Source organism: Schistocerca gregaria, chromosome 6, assembly GCF_023897955.1.
Source record: "Schistocerca gregaria isolate iqSchGreg1 chromosome 6, iqSchGreg1.2, whole genome shotgun sequence".
Taxonomy (NCBI): Eukaryota; Metazoa; Arthropoda; class Insecta; order Orthoptera; family Acrididae; genus Schistocerca; species Schistocerca gregaria.
Genome location: NC_064925.1, coordinates 387,298,400 through 387,325,381, shown reverse-complemented (window position 1 = coordinate 387,325,381; position 26,982 = coordinate 387,298,400). Strand labels below are relative to the sequence as shown.

Here is a 26,982-nt window from a genome sequence, read left to right as displayed (position 1 = left end):
ACGACCGCGTCCTGGAAAAATTCCAAGATGCGACACCAGACGGGTGTAAAATGAGTGTGCGCAACGGAAAATATTGAACGCGAAAATCAAGATTTGGCCCTGTCTGACTACCCCCTGGAGCAGATCTTAGGAGCTCTTAATTGCGATATTATTTCCTCCTTCTTGCTCTTTAACATATAAATTACAACCTAAACATAAATGAATGATTAAGGGAACTAGTAACTACTAAATGATAAATGTTGTTTCTGCTTAAACATTTATTGTAGATTAAGAAACCCTTTATATTACAAATGTTTATATTTCCTAACTAATATTACTGATCATTTGCTCAAATCTGCCCCTTTTTATGGCTATGCGATCTAATATAAATAACGCGAAATGACTGATACCATCTACGTACCAAACACTACAAGACATTACTTTCAAATATGATATACAGTGGTGTGCAACCTCAGTGGAAATAAAACTCAAGTGATCACAGCTGTTTAGCCTTATAGCCCTAGTAAGCCAAAGCACTTAGCGATATCACCCTATGCAGTGTGTCCGGTGCGTCGGAGTGATTGTTCTTGTACATGTCTGCGACCACGGAAGAACTCCAGCCACAAAAAACTCTTTCAAACGCTAGGACAGCAGAAGGCGGTCCTCTGACTAGTATACTCTAATACTGTCTTCTCCCCTCTGTGTTCTATAGACAACGCGAACTCCCAGCCACAAGGACAGAATTCAGATACTGAATGCTGCATTCTCAATGGTGACTCCCTACCCGGAGGCGAAGTCCAGAATCGTACATGTTTGCAACAGTACATTGCCTAACCGTTATAACTATAAAATCTCCTGAAAGTAAAGACAGCAAGTCCGTCTGTACCAACAAAAGCAGATACTGAGCGACTGTCAAACACGAGCGCTCAAAATAGAAGACCTTCTCTCTTCACTGCTGGCTTCCCAGCAAATCTCGGCTCCCCTCCCTCATAACTGCAGAAGGCGAATAATATTCTCGGAACTACGGAATATTCTTCCTCTCTACAGATTCTTCCGAAAGTCGACCAACCATATTTTAATCTTTTGTCGTCCAGTGCGGAAAGTTTGTGAGGAAATACCTGTTCCCATTAATTTGGAAAACATACAATGGTACTCTTCTCAGAGTAAATATCCTCGGAAATAACCCAGCCTGCGTGATTTCCGAGGTAACGCTTCCTCCTTCCTCTCAGCTGCATCGAAGATTTTCAGAGTTTCCGAAGTATTATCCGGTTATCCTTCCGGCCCCACTACAAAACCGGCCAGCCGTCGCTGTAGTGTGTTTCAGTGCTCAGGTGCTCCAACCATCCGTCTTCGGCTACTTTCTGTGTCCAGCAGGACCAACACACCTGTGCGGGCTTTTCCACCCAGAGCTTGAGTTACGCCTGCCGTTTCATTTCCACTGGCGTTCCAACCACTACTAGAATAGATAATCATTCATTACGCCGGTTTGATAATAAAGACGTTCCGTCACCTTTCATGCAATACGCGTTAACAAGTATTTACAAGATGTACGTGACAATGTCAGTGTTCTTTGAATATTCATATACACGATGTACAACCTATCAAATGATACCTAATTCCGGTTGTGAATCAAGGCAAAGTATGTAGATGCATGCTTGTAAGGTGGGAAATTATAGCCATCTTACAAAATAAAGTGTCCGTCGTGATAGTGGAGTCGTCGGAGGGTTGAAGGAGTGCCATGATGCGTTGCGTCAGCTGCCAAACATCTTTCGGCTCACCACACTGCAGACAATGTTCGTCGGTGTCCTACGTGCCACATATAAAGCAGAGCGGGGAATCGACCATGTGAGTGTCGTACAATCGTCGGTGTGTGATCGTGTTGCGGTTGATAAATGTATGTCAAGACGATCTCTCTGCCGCGATGTGGAGAGGCGTTTGGACAGCTAGCCAGATCTGTCGCCAATTCCTCATTGGGTTATTTAAATTCGACAACATTGCTGCCATGATGATGCCTCATGTGTACATATATCTCACGGCTGGCGGGGATTCTCGCGTAAGGTATTTGTAATTGTACATAACTAAAATCAACAAAGAATATCGCGACGTGGGAAAAAGAAGGCGTTATTGTGCCTTTCACCACTGGTGGTTCAAAGGATGGGGGAAGAAGAACGTCCAGGGTCGCCGACGTGATGGAGTGTTGTCGTTGGCTCCACGTCCGTACCGTCGCTCGTAGGTATAGAGCGAGGGCCTTGCTCAGCACACTCATGGGATTAAGTACTCCATAATGGTGTAGGAGAGTTAAACTCTCGCATTTGACCTTAAACATCTCTTGCTGAGACAGTGTCCAAACCTGTCAGAAATATCATGCAGCATTGGTAGAACCTAAGCCAAGTGTGGCAGTCATGAGGCAAGATGAACTTAAGTGTATTCCTACCCATTGGAGTAGGTCATAGGTTTAGAGCGAATTATTGAGTATATGCAGCCGGACGTAGTGGAGCAGAGTGCCCAGCTCCCGTCCGATGTGCATTATCTTGGTTTTATTCGTGTAGACCCTGTTACCCGCCGCCACGCCGTATGCAGTAAGAAGGGCAAACACTGAGCGAGTACCATCAAATCGTTGGCATATGTACGACATGTGAAGGAACTCGCAGGGAATTGGACGACTGTAAGAGTCCGTCGAAGAGTCTGCATCAACGATTCGGGTGCTATTGCTAACAGCACCATCGACAAAGGACATCACTGCCTAACTGAGCTGTAAGCAGGAACCGTACCTACCTCCGTGCCATTGACTCTCACCGTCGAAGGAGAGCTGTGAAGGAGGCGCATGAGGATGGTAATGGAATACTAGGGGAATCGCCATGCGTCAGATGGTCGAGTCAAGGAAATCGTGGTTGATCCTGAAAGGCACGATCAAAATCGATTGATACGAATGCCGATCGCATGCAACATGCTTCCCTCAGGGCAGTGATATCACGGTATCCACCTACGATAGAGTGGATGTTGCTTCAAACCCCTAGACAAGTCTGATCTGGTGATAATGTCTTTGGATATTACGGTCTTGAGCATTGCAGCCAACATTCACGCAAAGATTTTGTAGTCAGTATTGGACATGGTGATCTGTCGAAATTGATGACCGTTGACATTCCCTGCCGTTTGGGGTTTTGGTATTAGCATTCCCGCCATGAATTGCGACGGGACCTCCGTGTCAGGGCACAATAATTTATTATACATCAACGTCCATTGTGAGATCATTAGATCCGCATATTCGTAATAAAATTCGAGTGTTAACCCATCTGGCCCAGGGGATCTATGTACGGCATCCTTGTGTGTCAACTTTATGCCATCTTCCGTTACAGGTTGCAAGAACGCCGTTGCATCCGAACATTGACTGCCGTGTGCACCTGTCGCAATATGTCGTCTCCCAAATGATCGTCGGTCGGCGTCTCGCCGAAAAGGAGGCCGTAATGCTTCAGGAGCCCAGCAGCAATGTCCTGTTGTCAAGGGCCGAACATCCCCATCATGGAGCGCTGTGATCAACTACTGGCGATTACATGCAAGCCCCTGGGCACGTGATGCATGGAAATATGCTCTCCATCGACATCGTCCAAGCATCAAGCACGGATCGAAAGGCTCTCCAATCGACGTCTCGTGAGAGATAAAATGAACGCCTGAATGTCATGGACTTCGCTTGACACTCGGGCGAAGCACGAAGCACCGTTTAGTAATATTAAGTGTATCTCGGAGCCATCTCGTATTCTCCTTGCCGTAAGTTATGAGAACCCTCCGTATTACCAGCGAGTGCCTATCTGCCAGGCTTCTTAGATCAACAGGCGACATTCATGATCCACCAATACCGATGAATTAAGTTTCCACGAACTATGGTTCCCCCACGCCTGTTGCCGTGGGAGGGTTAACGTGCTCAGATATACAAGGTGATTCGTAAAAGCTATGGGTCAATGTTCAGCAGCCAACACGTGATCTAGCAATCTATCAGAAACATAAATCCGATTCAGTCTGCTCGACGAGTGGCTAGTAAAAAGCGTGTAGCCCTCAAGCTGCCCTTGGATCTTTCCCCAAGTGTCCATTAGTATCGTGTCTCGGCAGATTTAGCGCACTGCATAACAGGAGCTGAAATTCGGCGTTTGATTCTTTGGCCCCTCCTAGCAAGATGTGATCATATTTGCAAGAGGGTAGGGGCACAACGCGAGTAAAACTGCGCACACCCCCATCAATTGGCAGACCCAGAGTGTGTATAGATGTTGACAATACGAATGCCGTTCACGGTCATTGATAAATCCAGGGCTGTAGGGATATAATCGAGGCCACACACTGCAATCTCTTCCCGGACCAAGATCGCCGTGCAACGTCCTACGTCTGGAGTCGGCGCTAGGTAAGTGTTGTAACCACACACGTCTGGAAGGGCAGCACTGCAGGTTATCTACACTACTGGACATTAAAATTGCTACACCAAGAAGAAATACAAATGATAAGCGGGTATCGATTGGACAAATATATTATACTACAACTGACATGTGGTTGCATTTCTACGCATTTTGGGTGCATAGAGCCTGAGAAATCAGCACCTAGAACAACCACCTCTGGCCGTAATAACGGTCTTGATACGCCTGGGCATTGAGTCAAACAGAGCTTGGATGGCGTGTACAGGTACAGCTGCCCATGCAGCTTCAACACGATACCACAGTTCATTAAGAGTAGTGACTGACGTACTGTGACGAGCAAGTTGCTCGGCCACCATTGACCAGACGTTTTCTTTGGTAATAGATCTGGAGAATGTGCTGGCCAGGGCAGCAGTCGAACATTTTCTGTATTCAGAAAGGCCCGTACAGGACCTGCAACAGGAGGTCAACATTATCCTGCTGAAATGTAGGGTTTCGCAGGATTCGAATGAAGGGTAGAGCCACGGGTCGTAACACATATGAAATGTAACGTCCACTGTTCAAAGTTCTGTCAATGCGAACAAGAGGTGACCGAGACGTGTAACCAACCATACCATCACACCTGGTGATACGCCAGTATGGCGATGACGAATATACGCTTCCGATGTGCGTTCACCGCGATGTCGCCAAACACGGAGGCGCCCATCTTGATGCTGTAAACATAATCTGGATTCATCCGAAAAGATGACGTTTTGCCATTCGTGCACCCAGGTTCGTCGTTGAGTAGGCCATCGCAGGCGCTCGTGTCTGTGATGCAGCGTCAAGGGTAACCGCAGCTATGGTCTCCGAGTTGATAGTCCATGCTGCTGCAAGCGTCGTCGAACTGATCGTGCAGATGATTGTTGTCTTGCAAAATTCCACATCTGTTGACTCAGGGATCGAGACGTGGCTGCACGATCCGTTACAGGCATGCGGGTAAGATGCCTGTCATCTCGACTGCTAGTGATACGAGGCCTTTGGGATCCAGCACGGCGTTCCGTATTACCCTCCTGAACCCACTGATCGCATATTCTGCTAACAGTAATTGGATCTGGAGCAACGCGAGCAGCAATGTCGCGATACGATAAACCGCAAACGCGATAGGCTACAATCCGACCTTTATCAAAGTCGGAAACGTGATGGTACGCATTTCTGCTCCTTACACGAGGCATCGCAACAACGTTTCACCAGGCAACGCCCGTCAACTGCTGTTTGTGTATGAGAAATCGGTTGGAAACTTTCCTCATGTCGGCACGTTGTAGGTGTCGCCACTGACGCTAACATTGTGTGAATGATCTGAAAAGCTAATCATTTGCATATCACAGCATCTGCTTCGCGTCTGTAGCACGTCATGTTCGTGGTGTAGCATTTTAATGGCCAGTAGTGCACATCTGTGGTGTAGGTCACGTCGCGGAAAAGTTGGAATTTTGCAAGCGACGTACGTTGTTAATAGTCACTGTTCCCGTCTTACATGCTTGGTTGGTTGCCGTCCTCATGGCCGTGTGATGCCATTGTAAACTACAAAGGCGACAGTCCACTATATGTGGTCAGAGGGTTGCCCGCCACCGGACTTCCCTCTATTGTTTTCGCCCTGTGGTGTGCTGCCAAACTGTGGGGCGCTTTTTGCGACGTTTCGGCGATCGTTGTTTTGGCGTCCTGCCACCTGCCGATGTAGGCGACGTTATCCGTTGTTCATCGGGCTGCCGCCATATCCTCGTTCTCCACGTCCACGCCGCGTGGTACTTGTGTGGTTGCGGAAGGTTCCACCGACAGCTGCGGTGAGGAGGATGTAGGTGCACCCCCGTCACCTCCCCACTCCGCTGACTCGGTCCGCTCTTGCATCAACGGCCGTGTCACGCTCCGGACTCAGTAACACCTCCCGGCGGGCCATCGACGTGCGTCATCGGGAGTTGCGTGTAAACGTCTCGCTATTACGCTTCTACACGTGGTAGTTGCACGATGCGGAGTTGTGTGTACTCTGGGCGGGTATGTCCTTCTCCACTGCAGCCAGAACATGTCTGCCTCTGGCCGTCGTAAATCACAATAGTTAGACGTCCTCCAGTATACAGGGTGTTACAAAAAGGTACGGCCAATTTTCAGAAAACATTCCTCACACACAAATAAAGAAAAGATGTTATGTGGACATGTGTCCGGAAACGCTTAATTTCCATGTTAGAGCTCATTTTAGTTTCGTCAGTATGTGCTGTACTTCCTTGATTCACCGCCAGTTGGCCCAATTGAAGGAAGGTAACGTCGACTTCGGTGCTTGTGTTGACATGCGACTCATTCCTATACAGTACTAGCATCAAGCACATCAGTACGTAGCATCAACAGGTTAGTGTTCATCACGAACGTGGTTTTGCAGTCAGTGAAATGTTTACAAATGCGGAGTTGGCAGATGCCCATTTGATGTATGGATTACCACGGGGCAACAGCCGTGGCGCGGTACGTTTGTATCGAGACAGATTTCCAGAACGAAGGTGACCCGATAGGAAGACGTTCGAAACAATTGATCGGCGTCTTAGGGAGCACGGAACATTCCAGCCTATAACTCGCGACTGGAGAAGACCTAGAACGACGAGTACACCTGCAATGGACGAGGCAATTCTTCGTGCAGTTGACGATAACCCTAATGTCAGCGTCAGAGAAGTTGCTGCTGTACAAGGTAAAGTTGACCACGTCACTGTATGGAGAGTGCTACGGGAGAACCAGGTATTTCCGTACCATGTACAGCACTACAGGCACTATCAGCAGCTGATTGGCCTCCACGGGTACACTTCTGCGAATGGTTCATCCAACGATGTGTCATTCCTCATTTTAGTGCAAATGTTCTCCTTACGGATGAGGCTTCATTCCAACGTGATCAATTACAAATTTTCACAATCAACATGTATGGGCTGACGAGAATCCGCACGCAATTGTGAAATCACGTCATCAACACAGATTTTCTGTGAACGTTTTGGCAGGCATTGCTGGTGATGTCTTGATTGGGCCCCATGTTCTTCCACCTACGCTCAATGGAGCACGTTATCATGATTTCATACGGGACACTCTACCTGTGCTGCTAGAACATGTGCCTTTACAAGTACGACACAACATGTGGTTCATGCACGATGGAGCTCCTGCACATTTCAGTCGAAGTGTTCGTACGCTTCTCAACAACAGATTCGGTGACCGATGGATTGGTAGAAGCGGACCAATTCCATGGCCTCCACGCTCTCCTGACCTTAAACCTCTTGACTTTCATTTATGGGGGCATTTGAAAGCTCTTGTCTACGCAACCCCGGTACCAAATATAGAGACACTTCGAGCTCGTATTGTGGACGGCTGTGATACAATATGCCATTCTCCAGGGCTGCATCAGCGCATCAGGAATTCCATGCGACGGAGGGTGGATGCATGTATCCTCGCTAGTAGAGGACGTTTTGAACATTTCCTGTAACAAAGTGTTTGAAGTCACGTTGGTACGTTCTGTTGCTGTGTGTTTCCATTCCATGATTAATGTGATTTGAAGAGAAGTAATAAAATGAGCTCGAACATGGAAAGTAAGCGTTTCCGGACACATGTCCACATAACATATTTTCTTTCTTTGTGTGTGAGGAATGTTTACTGAAAGTTTGGCCGTACCCTTTTTGTAACACCCTGTATAAGCATGAAGGGTTATGTTTTTATAAGGACAATTCGCACCTGTCGGACGCCGTTTAGCACGGAACTGGAGCTAAAACTTGCCCAGCGTTCAGACGAATGACTAGGTACGGTGCCATATGATCGCAGCGATTCAATAACCATCAATTCTGGTACCTCAAACGGCAGTTCAAAGATCCGAATGACCCTCACTCCCAAACGTGAAGGAACCACCGTTACATTGCCGGCACGGCCATAAGAGTGTCGAAATTTAAATCCCCTATAAGCAGCCGTGATAGTTCTTTCACATGCAGCTTCATTGGTTGTCTTGACATAAATTGTGCTGCTTACAATGGATAGGTGTACGGCAACTTGATCCGAAGCAGATAAACGAATTTCGTCCCCCGAAAAACGCTCTATTTCTAAAGCCTTGGGTCTGGCATATTCGTTGTCAAACGTAAATCGGATCGTAGTGTTTCTGAAATTATGTGCGATGGCGATCCTTTCAGACAACAACACACACGAGTATCAGTGGTGTGAATACTTCCTCTTCCACGCGCGCCCGTGACTGGCACAAAGCTTCCTGCCTAATGCAGACTACATCTGAGCTGCCGAAGCACGACGCACGACCCGTCCTCACAGCTTTACTCCATCTGATACCTCGACTCCTACCTCCAAACTTTACAGAAGCTCTCCTACGAAACTTACAAGACTGGCACTGCTGGAAGAAGGGATATTGCGGAGACATTGCTTAGCCAGAGCCGGGGGTATGTTTACAGAATGAATGCTTGGTTAGCTCAGTCGGTAGAGCACTTGTCCCCGAAAGGTAAAAGTCCCGAGTTCGAGTGTCGGTCCGGCACAGTTTTAATATGCCAGTAAGTTTCATAATAGCGTAAACGCCGCTGAAGAGTGAAAATTTCATTCTGAAAACATCCAACAGACTGTGACTAAGCCATGTATACGCAATATCCCGGAGTGCTATTCTTGAAATTTCGCAGGAGAGCTTCTGTGAAATTTAGAAGGTAGGAGACGAGGTAACAGCGGAAGTGAAGCTGGGAGGAGGGGTTGTGCGTCGTACTTGGGCAGCTCAGTAGGCAGAGGACTTGTTCGCAAAAGGTAAACGTCCTGAATTTGAGACTCGGTCCAGCACATAGTTTTAATCTGCATTTAAGTTTCCTATCAGCACACACTCCACTGCAGAGTGAAAATTTGATTCCACTCGTACCGTATTTGATTTAAAGGTAATGAAAATACATTTTATTATACTTTAGTAGTTGTAGATTATAATAATTTCTGGCCACTATGCCCGGCTCTTGCCCATATATCTTGAGGCAGCTTAGCTCACGACGCGCGGATAAGCCAGACCATATTCACCCAGTATTGGAGAATGAAGGCACTCAGCAACTTCAAATAAACTTTACGCGTAATTTCAAACCTTCCCAAAAATTTTTCTCGCTGACACTCCCCCGTCCCCCTCCCATGAAATAACGGAATGAAAAAAAGTTTAGTGGTTGTTACATTTTCTTTGTTGATGCAGCAAAACTTCAGCATCAAGCCCGAGTTTTAATTTACGAGGGGTAGTTGGAAAATAAGTTTCCCCTGTCGACTGTGGGTAGAGTTGTGTGATATGGGCGAAAGACGACACGGCAGGTGAACGCGCACGTGCAAGACACCGATACACCATTGGGTAGAAGTCGACTGCGATCAAGCAGATGGCGCTGTCGCAATGCCTGCGCAAAGCGGAGGCGAGCCGCTCAGTCTTTTCCCGGAGCTATGGAGAGAAGGTGCGTTTTGGAGTCGTGGTCAAAGGCGCAAGTGAGAGCTGTTATCAGCTATGAATGGGTACGTGGAGTATCAGGCATAGAAATTCATAACCGCCTTGTTGAGGTGTATGGGTCAGGTGTGATGTCGAGGCAAATGGTGCGGAGATGGTGCCAGCAATTCAGTGATGGACGTCAGCAAGTGCAGGACACACCGAGACCTGGACGGACGCGCACGGCCACTACAGATGCAAATGTCAGGACGGTGGATGTGATGATTAAAGCGAACCGGCGTATCACCACCGATGGAGTAGCGGCAGGACTTGGAATTGGACATGAGCGAGCTCACAAGGTCATCCACGGTATTCTTCGATACAAGAAGATGTCAGCACGATGGGTGCCCCGCCAACTGACCACGACATACATGGAACAACGCATGGCGTTCAGCGTGGAACAACTCGTGCGTTACCATGAATCTGGCAATGACCCTCTGTTTCGGACTGTGACGGGTGATGAAACGTGGGTCCACCATTACTCGCCTGAAGAGAAGGCCGCATCCATGGAGTGGAGACATCCGCCATCACCTGCCCCAAAAAAGTTCAAAAGCACTCCGTCTGCAGGTAAAGTGTTACTCGCCGTTTTCGGGGACGCCAAAGGAGTTTTGCTGCTGGACTTTCTGGAGGATGCAACCGTCAATGCTGCGCGGTACTATGCCACTCTGTCGAAATTTTGAAAGAGGAGATTCGGTAAAAGCGGCCTGGCCTTCTCAGGTCTGGCGTTGTTCTGTTGGATGACAGTGTGAGTGTACACGTGGCGACGGCAACGCAAAACATATTGAAATTCTTGGTTGGGAGCGCCTACACCATCCGCTTTACAGTTAGGATTTCGCACCAAGTGACTTCCATCTGTTTCCTGATTTGAAGAAGACTTTCGGCGGAAGGTGCTTTGGCAGAAATGCTGACGTCAAACAAGCCGTTCAATGCTTCTTCCGTTTGAAACGCCCTGATTTGTTCCTGGAAGGCTTTTTGAAGCTTATAAAGCGGTATGACGAATGTCTCAATGTACTTGGAAATTGTGTAGAAAAATAAAGATATGTCTTATCTTTAGCGTCCCATTCTCTCTTTTTTTCTTTCACACGCAACTCTGACCACAGTCGACAGGGGAAACTTATTTTCCAACTCCCCACGTATTACCTTTTTAATACCAAATCCATTTGCTGCACTTGTTGCAGGCAGTACCCACATATACCAATGAATGCGCCGGCAAAGTTATATCACTGTACGACTCATAGTTGAGGAGATGTGACGTAATAGACATTGAGATATGGAGAACAACCAGTTTTCTCTTAGAACGGAGTGCGAACTACCCAGACTATATTCGTTGACCGTTTGCTAACGAGAGCATTTAGTGGTATCTGACAAGCGTTAAACATAAAGTGAAACTGTTTTACACGAGGGAGTTTGACTCCTGAAATTATTAAGCGTGGGGGTTGCTGGTATGCTAGACCGCTGGAAGAAGAACTCCGAGCCCTTCTGCATGCGGTGTGTCTAGCCGTCCTGTATGGCCACACCTGAGTAGGTGCGTTAGCGCCCACTATGGAGAGAATCTGAAGCAGCGAACCTGGTAAGAGACGAATCTGTCGTTTTTGCCGACAAACACGGCTATGGGGGTGGAGACGTTCTGCAAGCGGTACTCCGGCGGCACCTCGCGTCCGTATCGCCGCAGATTTTCTTCGCGGCCCCAATCGTACGCTTGGAACTTCCCTGAAACGAAACCAACAGACAGCAGTCGCAATCAGGGGTGTCGTGTTTCACTTGCACACTAAGCGTAAGGAACAATCACATCAGTGTAATGTCATTTTCGGTTCCCAAGAAACATGACTAATTATCTTGGTAAGCAGTACACTACTGGACAATAAAATTGGAACACTAACGAAGGCGGCATGCACACAAACGCCAAACTGACATTATATGCGTATACGACATTCTTAGACATAAAAATCATTAGCGTTTCAGCCCCATCCAACATTATTCATTTATTTAGCATGTGGCAATACAACATGAACTGAAACTTACATTCATGAATCCCAAAACTTCACAAAATAAGTAAAACCAAACGACTAAATGTACACATTAGTATCTAAATTTTCAATCCACTCAAAAGCTGAATCTGTCACTTCAAAGAAAACTTCTAGATTTCCAGGGCAAGCTCGTCTGCTACAGCTTGCAACAATGTGTTTGATGGTCTGATGCTCATTGCCACAACCACTTTGAGATGCTGAAGCGTTTCCCCAACGGCGGAAGCTTTCGTCACAGATACTATGGCCTGCACATATCCTATTAATTGTTTTCCAAGCAGGTGGCGATAATTCCAAGCGGCTGGTCACGTGACAGGTCTTATGAGGGTCTGATATTCCTCATGGGCAATATTATTCCAGGTTTACGACCGCTTCCTACTCACGTTGAAATCCACTACTTGTAGCGATTCTATCGATATTATAGGTGACTGCGTGGGCTTTAATGGGCTCATTTTAAGTGCAGTGCATTGGGAGCTGAGGAATTTTGATTAATTTTCCATATTCCTTGAGAAGTTGAAATTGAAGGTGAAAACCTTCAGCTGTCTTATTTTGAAAAGTGCTACTTGTTCTGCTCATAGACCATTTTCCAGCTTAGCCCAAACGAGGAAATAAAAAAATAGTTAGAGACTGTACAGTTTGACAAGGTAGTGTAAAATATAGGTTGATTCTTACACAGAAGATTACAGCAACCAACCACTTTTTATAATGTTATTTATTTATTTAAACAGCGCCGATACCGGTTTCGAACCGATAGGTTCATCTTCAGACGGGTAGTTAACGTTTTACATTACATTTTGTATTTTGTTTCCGCACCTGACGAAACTTCCTTGGGTGGTGATGCCCTACAGCCAAAAGAAGATGTGAGACAACGGCTTTTTAATTGTAATTGTGCCTCACGACGAATTTAAATGATGTAAACAAATTATTGTTATTAAATGGAAGATGTTTCGGTCACTTACAATAAAGAATGTTTTGTAATTAATTTATAATTACTGAAGTATATTAAACTGAACTGAGTGCTTAGAAAAATACTCTAATTTTAACTAGCGTAACCAAAGAGGACGGAGGGAGGGTGGAATCATTTTCTTAAAGTGTAATTTTAATGATCCCCTATAAGTGTAGGACAATTTAAAGACAAAGAAAAAGTAACAGGAATAGAGCGTAGAAGAAGGAAAGGTAATAGGTATAAAGGGTAGAAGGGGGGGGGGGGTGAGCGGGGGGGGGGGGGGGACGAAAACGAAAGAAAAGCAGCAAAGAGAGAAAAGGGAAATTAACAGTCAAGTATTAGCTTATACATACGACGACTGAAGAGAATCGTTCAACGTGACAGAAGTGCAACCCTTCCGGAAATTGCTGCAAATTTCAATGCTGGGCCATCAACAATTGTCAGGGTGCGAACCATTCAACGAAACATCATTGATATGGGCTTTCGGAGCCGAAGGCCCACTTGTGTGCCCTTGGTGACTGCACGACAAAACGCTTTGCGCCTCACCTGGCCCGTCAAAATCGACATTGGACTGTTGATGACTGCAAACATATGAGACGAGTTTAGTTTCAAATTGTATCAACTGGATGGACGTGTACGGGAATGGTGAAAACCTCATGCATCCACGGGCTCTGCATGTCAGCAGGGGACTGGGGACTGTTTAAGCTGGTGTAATCTCTGTAATGGTATGGAGTACTGGAAACCGTTTGCTGTTTCTGCTTTCAGTCCACTGTTTGTTCTGCAACTGTGTCTAGCGAATCTGAAAAATATGTGGGTCATCTGCTAAGGTTAGGCAATTAACTGCCAAATTCAGGTTTCTATTGCTAAGCCTGACTCCATCTTCAGCGGGTTTGTCTCTCGTTCCTTTTCAACATTCGCGGATCACTTTCTCGAGCACTGAAAAAAAAGGAGAAAGTGCATCTCCTTACCCGACCTCCTTCCTGATTTCATAAACATCTGAAATCTTTACCATAAATTTCACTTTGTAGGTGGTGTCAGTAAGAGAATGAGGGATAATGGTCCTTTTTTTTGTATAAGTCAAATTGTTTGGGGAGCTATTACAATATACTTAGGCACTCCATCGTTCTGATTGTTGGACCCAAGTGTGTGATGACGGATTCAAGTCCAATACACAGTCACAAAAACTCGGAAAACATCCAGCGCTTGCCAAATTCTTTGTTGAAATAGTCTCCTGCACCGCATTCGGCTTCAGATAAGTACTTGTGGCACCCAGTGCGTACTAGACTCCTTCGTGTCTTAGTTTTCGTGAAGAACTTGGTGGATTCGTACAACTAGGATTCCTGAAACATCAGCTATAATGTGCACAATAATTCATAATATTGTAGCGCCATACCATCAAATTGGGCGATGATTTTTTGGCCATAATTTCAAATGTACGTTCCGACCGCACCCCTGCGAATACTTTTGTTAGTTGTGATCGCTAGGATCACAAGTGCTACTTGTGTTTGTCTGCTCTGAAGAAGACAGATTATTTTGTATGTAGCCCTTTGCTTGCCACACCTGTGTAATTGCACTTGTGGATGATCTTGTGTAAAGGACTACAAGAATTCTCAGATCAAAGTTAAGTATTTGTACTTCCTTGTTAAAATAAAACTCATTAATACGAGTTCTTTGACTGTTTGTCTAGCGAACCAAGTATGCAGGATTCCTAGACATACCATACAGTTTATACACAGAAAGGCCGTGTGAATAACAGGAATTATGTTTAGCAAAAAATCACTGAAAGTGCAGATACTGGCGTTTGTGATCGCAAAACCAAAAATTAACTAAAATCTGGCAAAAGTGGAAAGGCATCTGGAACAGATTTGATACTTGTGAGATTCTATACCGGTTACGTAAAAGACCTTGCTCCTCTATGGCGGCATAAAATGATGATATGAATCTGTTGAATAATGGAACAAAATTTTATGCTCACGTATTATGACGGTTTAGAAAAGAAAAATCTGCTGTAGAAGTACCGACATGAATTTCGCAGACAGAAATAATGCGAAACTCAACGCGCTCTGTTAATGCATAAGTTCCCGAGCGCCATGGAGAACGGCGCTCGGATGTATACTGAAGAGCCAAAGAAACTGATACACCTGAGTAATATCGTGTGGGACCCCCGCGAGCACGCAGAAGTGCCACAACACGACGTGGCATGGACTCGACTAATATCTGAAGTAGTGCTGGAGGGAACGACATCATGAATCCTGCAGGGCTGTCCATAGTTAAGTAAGAATACGAGTGGGTGGAGATCTCTTCTGAAGAGCATTTTGCAAGACATCCTAGATATTCTCACTCAGAAGAGTGTTCCTGAAGCCACTCTCTAGCAATTCTGGACGTATAGGGTGTCGAATTGTCCTGCTGCAATTGCCCAAGTTCGTCGTAATGGACGCAGGTGATCGCACAGAATACTTACGTATGTGTCGATAGTCAGAGTCGTATCTAGACGTACCAGGGGTGCCATATCACTCTAACTGCTCATGCCCCACACCATTACAGAGCCTCCAGCAGCTTCAACAGCGGCAAATAAACTGCTATAGGCACGCTTATTCGAATACAGAGATATGTAAACAGGCATAATACGGCGCTGCAGTTGGCAACGCTTATATAAGACAAGTGTCTGGCGCAGTTGTTACATCGGTTACTGCTGCTACAATGGCAGGTTATCAAATTTAAGTGAATTTGAACGCGGTGCTACAGTCGGCGCACGAGCGATGGGACTCAGTGTCTCCCATACGACCATTTCACGAGTGTATCGTGAATATCAGGAATCCGGTGAAACATCATACCTCCGGTATCGCTGCTGCCAGAAAAAGATGCTGCAAGTATTGGGCCAGCGACGACTGATGAGACTCGTTCAATGTGACAGACGTGCAGCCCTTCCGCAAACTGCTACAGATTTCAATGCTGGGCCATCAACAAGTGTCAGCATGCGAACCATTCAATGAAACATCATCGATATTGGCTTTCGGAGCCGAAGGCCCATTCGTGTAACCTTGATGACTGCATGACACGAAACTTTACGTCTCGCCTGGGACCGTCAACTCCGACATTGAACTGTTGATGTTGATGTTGCCTGGTCGGAAGAGTCTCCTTCGAAATCGTGTCGAGCAGAAGAAGGTGTACGGGTATAGAGACAACCTTAAGACCCCATGGACGTTGCATGTCAGCAAGGGACTGTTCAAGCTGCTGGAGGCTTTGTAATGGTATGGGGCATGTGCAGTTGGAGTGATATGGAACCCCTGATGCATCTAAATACGACTCTGATAGATGACATGTACGTAAGTATCCTGTCTGATCCATTCATGTCCATTGTGCATTCCGACGGACTTGGGTAATTCCAGCAGGACAATGCGACACCTCACATGTCCAGAATTGCTACAGAGTGGCTCCAGGAACATGTCCGAAAGAACAGACACCATATCCATATAAATATATAATTCTGGCAATACCAGCCATGACCTTCCTCTTCTGTGCCGATGCACATACATTACCCGAACGCTCTTACAGGACTTGGTAAGAATGCCTTCCATGAGTAATGAAGGTGTTGGGTAGGGACACTACGAATGTAGTGTGGGGACATATAAGGGGAAAATGTGGGTCTCGCGGGAGGCGTGCGCGAGTTAGTACCTGCAGTCGCTCTATCCTGTGTGTCCTCGGTGGCTCAGATGGATAGTGTGTCTGCCATGTAAGCAGGAGATCCCGGGTTCGAGTCTCGGTCGGGGTATACATTTTCAGTTGTCCCCGTTGATATATATCAACGCAGTCAGCAGCTGACGGTAGTAATATGCAACTCTAATTTGTGATTGTGGTCCTCATATTGTGACAAGCAGAGAGTTTGTTCCATTAAGTTTCGGGTGTGCAGCCGCAAGAAATCTCCTTCTTCTTCTAATATTTCGGGTGTATAACGTTCAGCCATCTTTAGAGTGAGGAGCAAGACTGCCGCTCCAGTGCTCGCTTCGTCCCTTTATTCTCGTGTACCGCGCGACTGCGCATGCGGCCACAGATGCAAATGCGCCAGAGACGTTGGTCGGCGGCAGAGACGTGCATGATGCGCGAGTTGTAGCTATGACTCCGCAGTTGATCTGTGTTGGCATACCGATATATCATTGTGAGCTGCACTGTGAGGAAGTCTTTGTGAGTTTATTACGGCAAGTGCCGGATTCCATGATTTATCAAGATTGAAACCACTATCTCTACTAATTAAATTCGTCGTCAAGCGAATTTCAATCGCGTCCTTCACTATCGAGTCCCAAAAGGACGATGTAGTTGCCAAAATTTTGACGTTGTCATACAACATACTGTGACCATTATCAATACAGTGCTCTGCCACTGCCGACTTGTTAGGCTGTAAAAGTCGTGCGTTCCTCCGGTGTTCTGTACATCTTTCTTGGACAGTACTAGTTGTTTGTCCGATGTAAGAAAGACCACATCCACATGGAATTTTGTAAACTCCAGATTTTCGGAGCAGCAAATCATCTTTCACGGAGCCCACGAGTGCAGCTGTCTTAGGTGGAGGACGAAAGATCACTTTTACTTTGTGTCTGCCAAGGGTGCGTCCTATTTTTGATGAGAGGCTACCCACCTATGGCAAAAAGGCCATCAATTTAAAGGTTTCTTCATCTTCTTCTGCTTTCTTTGTGGCCTCTTTCGGTTTCATTTTTACTGCTCTCTGTATTTGTTGTGGAGAGTACCCATTGTCTTCAAACACTCTTTGTGAGTGGGAAAGTTCATCTTGCAGGCTGCTTTCGTCAGAAATAAGATGAGCTCTGTGGGTCAAAGTTCGGAGAACACTCATTGTCTGGGTAAGATGGTGGAAGCTATTTGCACTTAATATACAGATCGGTGTGCGTCGGCTTCCTATATACTTCATGTCCCAAAGTGCCATCCTCTCTGCGCCGAACCAAAACATCCAAGAATGGAAGGCATCTCTCCTTTTCAATTTCCATTGTGAACTTTAGTTGATCGTGGAGGGAATTCAGATGTCTTAAGAAGTCTTGCAGGTTGTCTTCACCATGGGGCCAAACTACAACGGTGTCATCCACATACCTCCAGAATATCGTGGGTTTCAAGTCAGCAGATTCAAGCGCCTTCTCCTCGAAGTCCTCCATAAATAAATTGGCCACCAGAGGGGATAAGGGACTACCCATGGCGACTCCGTCCGTCTGTTCAAAAAATTCGTTGTTACATAAGAAATATGTGGAGGTCACAAGAAAACTATTTCGCTTCTGAATGATTCTCCCTTTCCACCAAAAGTTGTTCGGAGATTGAAACCAAGAGGTCCGGTGACTCCTAGACTTTATGGTCTACCAAAGGTCCACAAGAAAGATGTTCCTCTACGCCCCATAGCGAGTAACATAGGCTCTCCGACCTATGACGTTGCCAAACATCTGGCATCATTGTTGAGGCCTCTTGTGGGAAAATGTACCCACCACATAAGAAGCTCGGCTGACTTCATTAGTAAACTGAAATCATTGAATATGAACCCGTCTGATGTATTAGTGAGTTTTGATGTGGTGGCTTTATTTACAAAGGTTCCCCTTCCAGGATCTCTACAGCTTATTGAAAGAAGCTTTGACAAAGAGATTTCAGCTTTATTTAAACATGTTCTGACCTCCACATATTTCTTATTTAACAACGAATTTTTTGAACAGACAGACGGAGTCGCCATGGGTAGTCCCTTATCCCCTCTGGTGGCCAATTTAGTTATGGAGGACTTCGAGGAGAAGGCGCTTGAATCTGCTGACTCCACAGCAAATACAGAGGGCAGTAAAAATGAAACCGAAAGAGGCCACAAAGAAAGCAGAAGAAGATGAAGAAACCTTTAAATCGATGGCCTTCCTGCCATAGGTGGGTAGCCGCTCATCAAAAATAGGACGCACCCTTGGCAGACACAAAGTAAAAGTGATCTTTCGTCCTCCACCTAAGACAGCTGCACTCGTGGGCTCCGTGAAAGATGATTTGCTGCTCCGAAAATCTGGAGTTTACAAAATTCCATGTGAATGTGGTCTTTCTTACATCGGACAAACAACTAGTACTGTCCAAGAAAGATGTACAGAACACCAGAGGTACACACGACTTTTACAGCCTAACAAGTCGGCAGTGGCAGAGCACTGTATTGATAATGGTCACAGTATGTTGTATGACAACGTCAAAATTTTGGCAACTACATCGTCCTTTTGGGACTCGATAGTGAAGGAGGCGATTGAAATTCGCTTGAAGACGAATTTAATTAGTAGAGATAGTGGTTTCAACCTTGATAAATCATGGAATCCGGCACTTGCCGTAATAAACTCACAAAGACTTCCTCACAGTGCAGCTCACAATGATATATCGATATGCCAACACATATCAACTGCGGAGTCATAGCTACAACTCGCGCACTACGCACGTCTCTGCCGCCGACCAACGTCTCTGGCGCATTTGCATCTGTGGCCGCATGCGCAGTCGCGCGGTACACGAGAATAAAGGGACGAAGCGAGCACTGGAGCGGCAGTCTTGCGGCTCACTCTGAAGATGGCTCAACGTTATACAGCCGAAATGTTAGAAGAAGGAGGAGATTTCTTGCGGCTGCACACTCGATACTTAATGGAACAGTCTTTGCCCCGCCCAAAACCTGAAGATGCACATCAAGCACAGAGTTTATTTCAGAACAGTGTCGGCATGTCTTGTCAATCAGTGGTACCACAAAACAAAACTGAAAGTGCTCTGTCACATGGACACTTCTCAGTAATCTATGTGCCTGCCATCAGCCAGTTAATATCTTCTGAATCCAGGTAAAAAAAGATGATTTGTGCGCAGAAAGGTGCACTCTTGAAGGTGAAAGCTAAAGGTGTCTTTCAGAACGAAAAGTAAGTGACATATTTATAACTTCATACATGTCTCCAAATGAGGACATTGTGTTGGAAAGGTTGTAATAGCATAGAGATTTAGGACATTATTTCGCTGTCTTTTTAGTCATCTTAAAGCGATTTCACAATGCCCTGAGTCCGAGATAGACGAAGGCCACTTATAGAAGAAGTAGTTATAGACCTCCCTAATTCATCTGAAATTGGTGGTCTATCAGGTGATCCTGGCGATAATTTTGAATAAAAGGACAATGATGGAGGTAGTGTTAGGCTTTTCTGTCATACGGTATTGTAAGCTGAGTAGCCTATACGCAAAGCCCGCCAAATGCATGACATGTGGGATAATCACAAAACACTCGTCTCATCCAAACGACAATGCATTGGCAGCGAGAATGTTATTGTTGCGTACGAATTTGTTACAGCGCAGTCAACCTAAAGCCGAATAAGAAAAATATCCATTCTAATCGGAACCCAGACTGAAAGGTAACTTTGAATGTCCAGATTGGTAAGTCTGATGTCTGTTCACCTGCTTTGCGTGCGGAGACGGCAGGGCGACAGCCACGCCTATTGGGCATTTAGCAGGCTTTGTACCCGAAGGCAACATGCAGTTAGCTGCTTTTGAAATCAAACACGATTTTAGACAGACATTTTCGGCAGTTTATAGCCAGTTTTTCAACTTGTAACCTATTTCACCATGTAAAAGCTGAAAAAGTCAATATGACCGTCTGCCCACCTCAAAATCGACATAAAATGCATTTAGCGGGATTTTCATCTGGGCTGCTCAGAAGTACGTTTTATACTGAGTTTCTGTTTCTGTAATAGGATTTTTTATTATAGGTTCTGCAGATCCCCTTATCATCGAAGCGCAAAACAACTATGCCAGTGAACAAGACCATCCTGAAATATATATTGTGCCGGTAACTGATGTGATGGACGTTGTTGATCTAGAGTTGCATCATAAATTTGGACAATTAACATCTAAAAAAGATATACGGTGGAGGAAAAGAGGTCTCACTTATGTATCTCCTTTTATCGAATGGTACAAATGTTACTCTGAGCCAGTGGATAACTTTGAGAGCCCCTACCAATTTTTAAAAAAATATTTCCCTCATGTTCTTGTGCAGAAATGTGTGAAACGCACAAATATTTATGCAGTTTATAGAAGTGTAGGTAATTTTGCTCTTACTACAGAAAATGAAATACTCTCACTTATAAGAATTCAGCTTCTGATGGGAAATTAGAAACGCCCCAGGATTAGATGTTACTGCCGCAGCTACGTATTTCCCAAATAGCAGACACTATGTCAGTTAATCGGTTCCTAAAACTGGGACAGAACTTCCACTGTCTTGATATAACAAGTGATCCTGATAAAAGTTATCGATTTGGGAAAGTCAGGCCAATACACAATTCCATAACGGAATGTTTGCTGAGTTTACCAATAGAACAACATCTTAGTGTCGATGAGCGCATGGTGCCTTTCAAGGGATCATTGAATGTAAAACACTATGTGAAGAGCAAACCGAAACCATGAGGAATAAAAATATTTGCACTCTGTGGAACAAGCGGTCAAATGTTTGATTTTATAATATATCTAACTTGACCCAGCAATATTAAAAATTTCTGGTCTTGGTGCATCAGTAGTGGTGAAATTAGCAGAAGGAATCAATGAAACAAATGTCCTTCTCATTTTCGATAATTATTTCTCAAATTATATTCTCGTGTAGTATTTGAGAAATAAGAATATGTACGCAGTATGTACTGTGCGCCAAAATTTTTTCGAGAACCTACCATTTCCTAATGACAAAGGCATGAAGAAACGCGGTAGAGGCTCTGCTGAGGAACTGATAAGTGAAGATGAAGAAGTTATAATAACAAAATGGTATGACAGTAAGCCGTTGGCAATGGCACCGAATGTATTGGGAATTGGAAACAGAAATATGTGTAAAAGATGGGATAAAGCTGAAAGGAAATACGTTGAACTCGACTGGCCGGAAGTTATTCAAATTTACAATCAACGTATGGGAGGGGTCGACTAGATGGATTTTCTGATCACAATTTATCGCACATTCATCAGATCGTGAAAGTGGACGCTTCGCAAGTTTGTTCTTGCAATTGATATTGCTTGTGTAAATGTTTGGATTGAATACAAGAAAAATGCATCAGAATTGGGTGTTCCTAGAAGTAAGAGCCTTGACTTGCTTCACTTTAGAGTAAGTGTGGCCAAAATTACTGACAAAAATTGATAAGCCAGCTGCCACGAAAAGGGGGCGTCCCACTAGTGAGAGCCCAAGCCATCTCCAAGTACTTCAAAACGAGCCAGCAGAGAAGTTGTCCAGAAGCTGAGGTTTTTTTTGGACAACGTTGGGCATCTTTCGGTGGTTAGTGACAAAAATCATTTGACAGGTGCAAGAAACCGAGTTGCAAAGGCAAAGCCATATTTTATTGTGTAAAATGTAACATTCACTTATTTCTGGACAGAAAAAAAAATGATTTTTTTGATTACCATTCTTCACAAGTGTAAACCATAGTTTATGTATATAATCATTAACTAACTTTTGTGTAATTTATGGCTTTGGCTTTTCGACTTACACTGTACCCACTTGAACACAATGTCCTCATTTTGGGACATGTTCTATCCCCCTTTGGGGGACACCTCGGAATCTTTTATACAACTGAAACATAATTTGAGTCGAAGAACTGGATAGCAAACCCATTATTTTGGTTTCAGGAAAAAAATTATCTGTGCCTGAAAGGGTTAAGGTAACAAAAACTAATGGATGAAATGATATTGTCGTTTGTAACTCAAGAATGTGTTGTAGGGCCGTTATTGTTTACATTATGTATTAGTGATTTTATGGATACCATTAGGGTTTCAGTGATCCTTTTGGCAGACGATGCTATTGTCTGTAGGGAGATTGGGCAGCCAGAAGACGATAGCATAACGCCAGAAGACCTGAAGAGGCATGACGGTTGATGCGCGAACTCTCATTTCACCCAGAACGAAAACAAATATAACATACTGACCGTAAAGAGGCGAAAAGTATATTACTGTTCGAGTACGCTATTGGCTGAAAATCATTGGAAACAGTAACATCCGTAAAATACTTGAGAGCGCTGTGCCGTCCGAACAAGACACAGCCAGTGCAAAAGCACCGCAGGCGCAATGATGCGAGCTGGTGCCAATACCATTGAGACTCGCCACTTACGCGAGTTTCACCAGCGCGACGGGCGGCGCTGAGGATGAAGATATCGACTTCGCTTGCAAGCCGAGTGCGATCCTCCAATGACCGGAGGACAATGGACAGAAGCCTACTCGGAAGACAGAAGAGCAGCTTTTGCCCACTTCATTATACATCATCGTCCAGGACTGACTTTTTCTTGTTATATTACATACGGTGTTGCAGACTTAATTATTCAACTAGTCACAAAGAGAACTAAACCTTTTAACTCATTTGCGTGACTTTGTTACTAATTTGTTAGACTGTTGTAGAACTTTGTTCTCCTATCCTGTTACCTGACCCTGGGACATAGGTGTGTAATAGTAGGAGGGTGAAATTGTCTTAGCGGTGTACTGCACCAGATGCCGTTTCACGAACTCTGTAACTCGTCCTACCGTAACAGTGGCAATTCGACATCAGCAGCAGCGACGAGGCCGTTACAAAATGGCGACGAGGGTTTACAAAAGAGAGAAACCATTTCGGGCTATATGAAGCGGACTGATCAATCAATCGAAATTTTTGGAAAAGCGGAAGTCCAGCTGCAATATATCCGAAGGATTTTAAGGAAACGTAATTCAACCAAGAAAAAATAGCTTACAAAACACTTGTTTGACGAACATTTCAAACTTGTCCTTGAGTTTGGGACCCTTTCCAAGGAGAACTAACGGAAGTGACAGAGAGCGTCCTATGTTTCGTCACGTGATTATTCTGTAACAGCAAGAGCGCTACGAAGATGCTCAACTAAGCCCTATGTTAGAAGGTACTAAGGTTACTTTGTGCGTAAGCTGTAATTCGGAGAGAGTACGATCCAAGAACAACCGGAAGCATATTACTTCCTCGCGAAATCACTACGGCATGAAAACTAGTTAAATTAGAGGTAATACCTACAATGATAGATTTCACGCATCATTCGCGAATGCAAGTAAAGGGGAAAGGGAATGGAGAAAATCAGAAATACTCTGTGTCACGCCGAAAAGAGCTTGCGGAGTATATGTGTAGACGTAGATGTAGATTGTAGTGTGTCGAGACTCACGACAACTTACCAGTCTTTATATTCTGAGCGTAGTGGGCAAGCGCTGTTGTTGAGGTTCCACAGAGGCTGTGAGCCACGAAGAACTCCAGCCGTGACTGCAACAGGAAAAGAAAACATGAAGGAGGGAATACTCTACAGAAGTAAATGGACACGATTGAAAGTCGCCGTACAGGAAACAGCATGAGCGTTGCAACTTGTGATGTAACAAAATAAAAGTGATGTTGTTATTCAATGGAAAAGTTGGAAATTGAGATTTCGTTTACTGCGTTATCAATCAGAATTGGCGTAAGAATCATGGATTGACCATTGTCATAAAATATTGCAGTATGAAATGTGAATAGTCTTTACTCGCAGTTTCGCGTTGCTTGAAGAAGTCACAGCTAGCGTGCTATTGATTAAGAAATTACATTATCGTCTTTCTAATTACTTCATGATCGTAAATACGACAATACCCGGTCGTGAAGTTATTCTTATGACCAAACAATTTCCTAAGGGACCAGAAAGTTCTTAAGGGGCCAAAAACAACTGTAACATCACACAAAAGGGAAATTCAATATTAAAGCAGATGAAAGAAGACGATAAAACAGTTTTCTTTTTGTCAATGTAACACGCACACTGGACTGCTGATCTTGGTGTTTGTAATCTTAGCAAAATGCATAATTAAAATGAAAATAATACTGAGGAGATGATAGGAATAAGCACTGCTAAATGATTCAGCATTCCCAGAACAAGTTTTTATTATAACTAAAACATATATCGTACCTTAAGTACAGTAGATTTTTATGTCCGTTTCATGTCCATTGAGCGCTCTTTTATATAGCCATTGTCCTCTTGAGTCGCTCGTGCGTCGTCACGATAAGTTATAACAGTTCTTCTTTTTACACTTCACTCAAACTTAGACGGAACACGTTTTTATTTATTTAGTAAAAAAATTAGATCAGACCTCCACAAATCTGCGTCCGTCTTACTTAAGAAACACAGTACAAGTGTTTTAGCGCTCAAGGCTTCATTTGTTCTCCAGCGAACAAAATAGTGAAGGATCGTATATCTATCCGTATTTTTCTGTTTATGTTGCCACCCAAAGACGACGAATTACTTTATTAAGGAAATTCCACCGTCGCTAAGCTAGTTTGGTACAAACGATCATTTTTATAACACGACACAATATAATTCACGAAGTACGAATATCAAATGCCTATTAGGCCCACTACAAGCAGAAAGCTTTGTGTTAGGAAATAGTTTCACATTTCATTCATACGCTCCAGCTCTCAAGCATGAGATCGAAAAGTAGAACTACAAAATTTTTATATAAATTTGGAATCGTCATATTCTTCCATAATTTGTGTGACGTTCCCGTTTCGTATCTTTCCTTGTTGTAACAAACAATCTTGTCATCACTAATTCTGTAACTATTCCTGCCAGTGTCAAAATTTATTCTCCAGTTAACTTCGCTACCCCTGCCACAATCGCCGGTTTAGTTACCCTGCGTTTATTCTCCGGTTAGGCTGGAGTTGGGTTGTTTTGGGGGAGGAAACCAGACTCCGCTTAGGCGTTATTAAGTGTTCGTACAACGCGTTTTCCGCCCTGCTCCCAGAATAGAATTTAAAGCGGGTGCTGGTCTGAGACTGTACAACTGGCCCTCGCTAGTGTAGCGGTAGCGATCTGGCCAAAAACTTTGTGTCAAAATTTGATTTTCTTGGATACACCGAGAAGATAATACGTAATCTTCCTTACCTGTTATTCCTGTTAATCGTTTATATCCACTCTGGTAGTCTGAATCTATGGTTTTCTCTAATAATTATAACAACGCTGATTATTCGCAAGCCCAGTCAACTACATAAACAGCGATTGGCATTCAGCCGTTCGCCTTTATTCCGCTCAGCTCGTATAACCCCGTTCCCTTTCGTCTGCAGGAAAGTTTATTTCTAGATGCCATGGGGTTCCCCCGGCAGAGACATCTTGGACACTATGCACGCATTCAAAAATCAACTTATGATTCATTCAGAAATCAACTTAGAATGTGTTCAAAAATGTTCAAAAACCAACAGGGATGCGTTTCAAAACCACATCAACAATCGATAGACCAACGCGCGCTTGATGCTTGACGCTCTGTGAAACAAAGTTTTTTCCCTCAAGAATATGAAATTTTTCGCGGCAGTTACCCCGGTTTGCAGTCCGCGCACTAGATCCGGGTCTGTTGAGTATGCGTGAATCTGGCAGCTTGGGCGCGCCAGTAAAATTTTTCCGGCTAGCATCTGGCTGCTTGTACAGCTAACTCCCACACTTCCGTAGCGAAAAGCGTGAGAAGACGCAACTCATACGCGACTCAACTGCGCATGCGCATGAACTCGCTCGCAACTGCTCAAACGAATCTAATGTAAACAGTTGGGATGTCATGCTCATCGGCGGCAGTTTGTTGTTATGAGGCACTGCATAGTCCTCCTAAAGCCTTTGGCACATTTTGCTGTTGGCAGAACTGATATAAGCAAAGTGTTATTGTATGTGGCGCATTTTCATTGCAACCTAAGCTATATTTTCGTTTTTTTCTCTCGTTCATGTTTTATTGCTGCAGTATTATTCTCCAGGAGCGAGATACAATAATATCCTTTGTTAGAGTTTTGGTTCCCACCAGTAAAAATTACAAAAATTTAACTGAAAACTAAAACAATGAAAAATTCCCGGAATTCTAAAAAATTCCCGGGGTTTTACCGGATATCCGGGTCGTCGCGAGTCGTATACACGCTGCATAATCACTGCTGGTTTGTCTGACCTTCTCCACATGCCACACTCGTCTTACAAACCATCTACGAACCACACAACACTACTGACGCGAGCACATCTTGACAAGTATGCGCCGAAACCAACCCTTAAACCATTTCTCCTAAGTTTCCGTAGGGAGTAAGACACACTCATCGTCCAAGTCCTCAGGAGGTCCTCATCACTTGAAATCTGCGCTCCTTTCAGCTTCATTATCACTTGCGGGAACAGTGCCAAGTCACAAGTAGCGAAGTCCGAA

General features: G+C 44.6%; 1 protein-coding gene across 6 annotated transcripts in view; it reads right to left on the bottom strand.

Annotated features, from left to right (window-relative positions):
* Positions 1 to 26,982, bottom strand: part of LOC126278068 (lipase 3-like) — a 154,992-nt gene that overhangs the window by 11,869 nt on the left and 116,141 nt on the right. For 5 of the 6 annotated variants that reach the window (XM_049977895.1, XM_049977899.1, XM_049977893.1 and 2 more), the window contains 2 exons: positions 23,977 to 24,061; positions 11,420 to 11,562 (listed from right to left, as the gene is read on the bottom strand). In XM_049977895.1, the coding sequence (XP_049833852.1) occupies positions 11,420 to 11,562; positions 23,977 to 24,061 (228 nt within the window). The remainder of the gene's footprint in view (positions 1 to 11,419; positions 11,563 to 23,976; positions 24,062 to 26,982) is intronic. The other variant, XM_049977898.1, reaches the window with a different exon arrangement.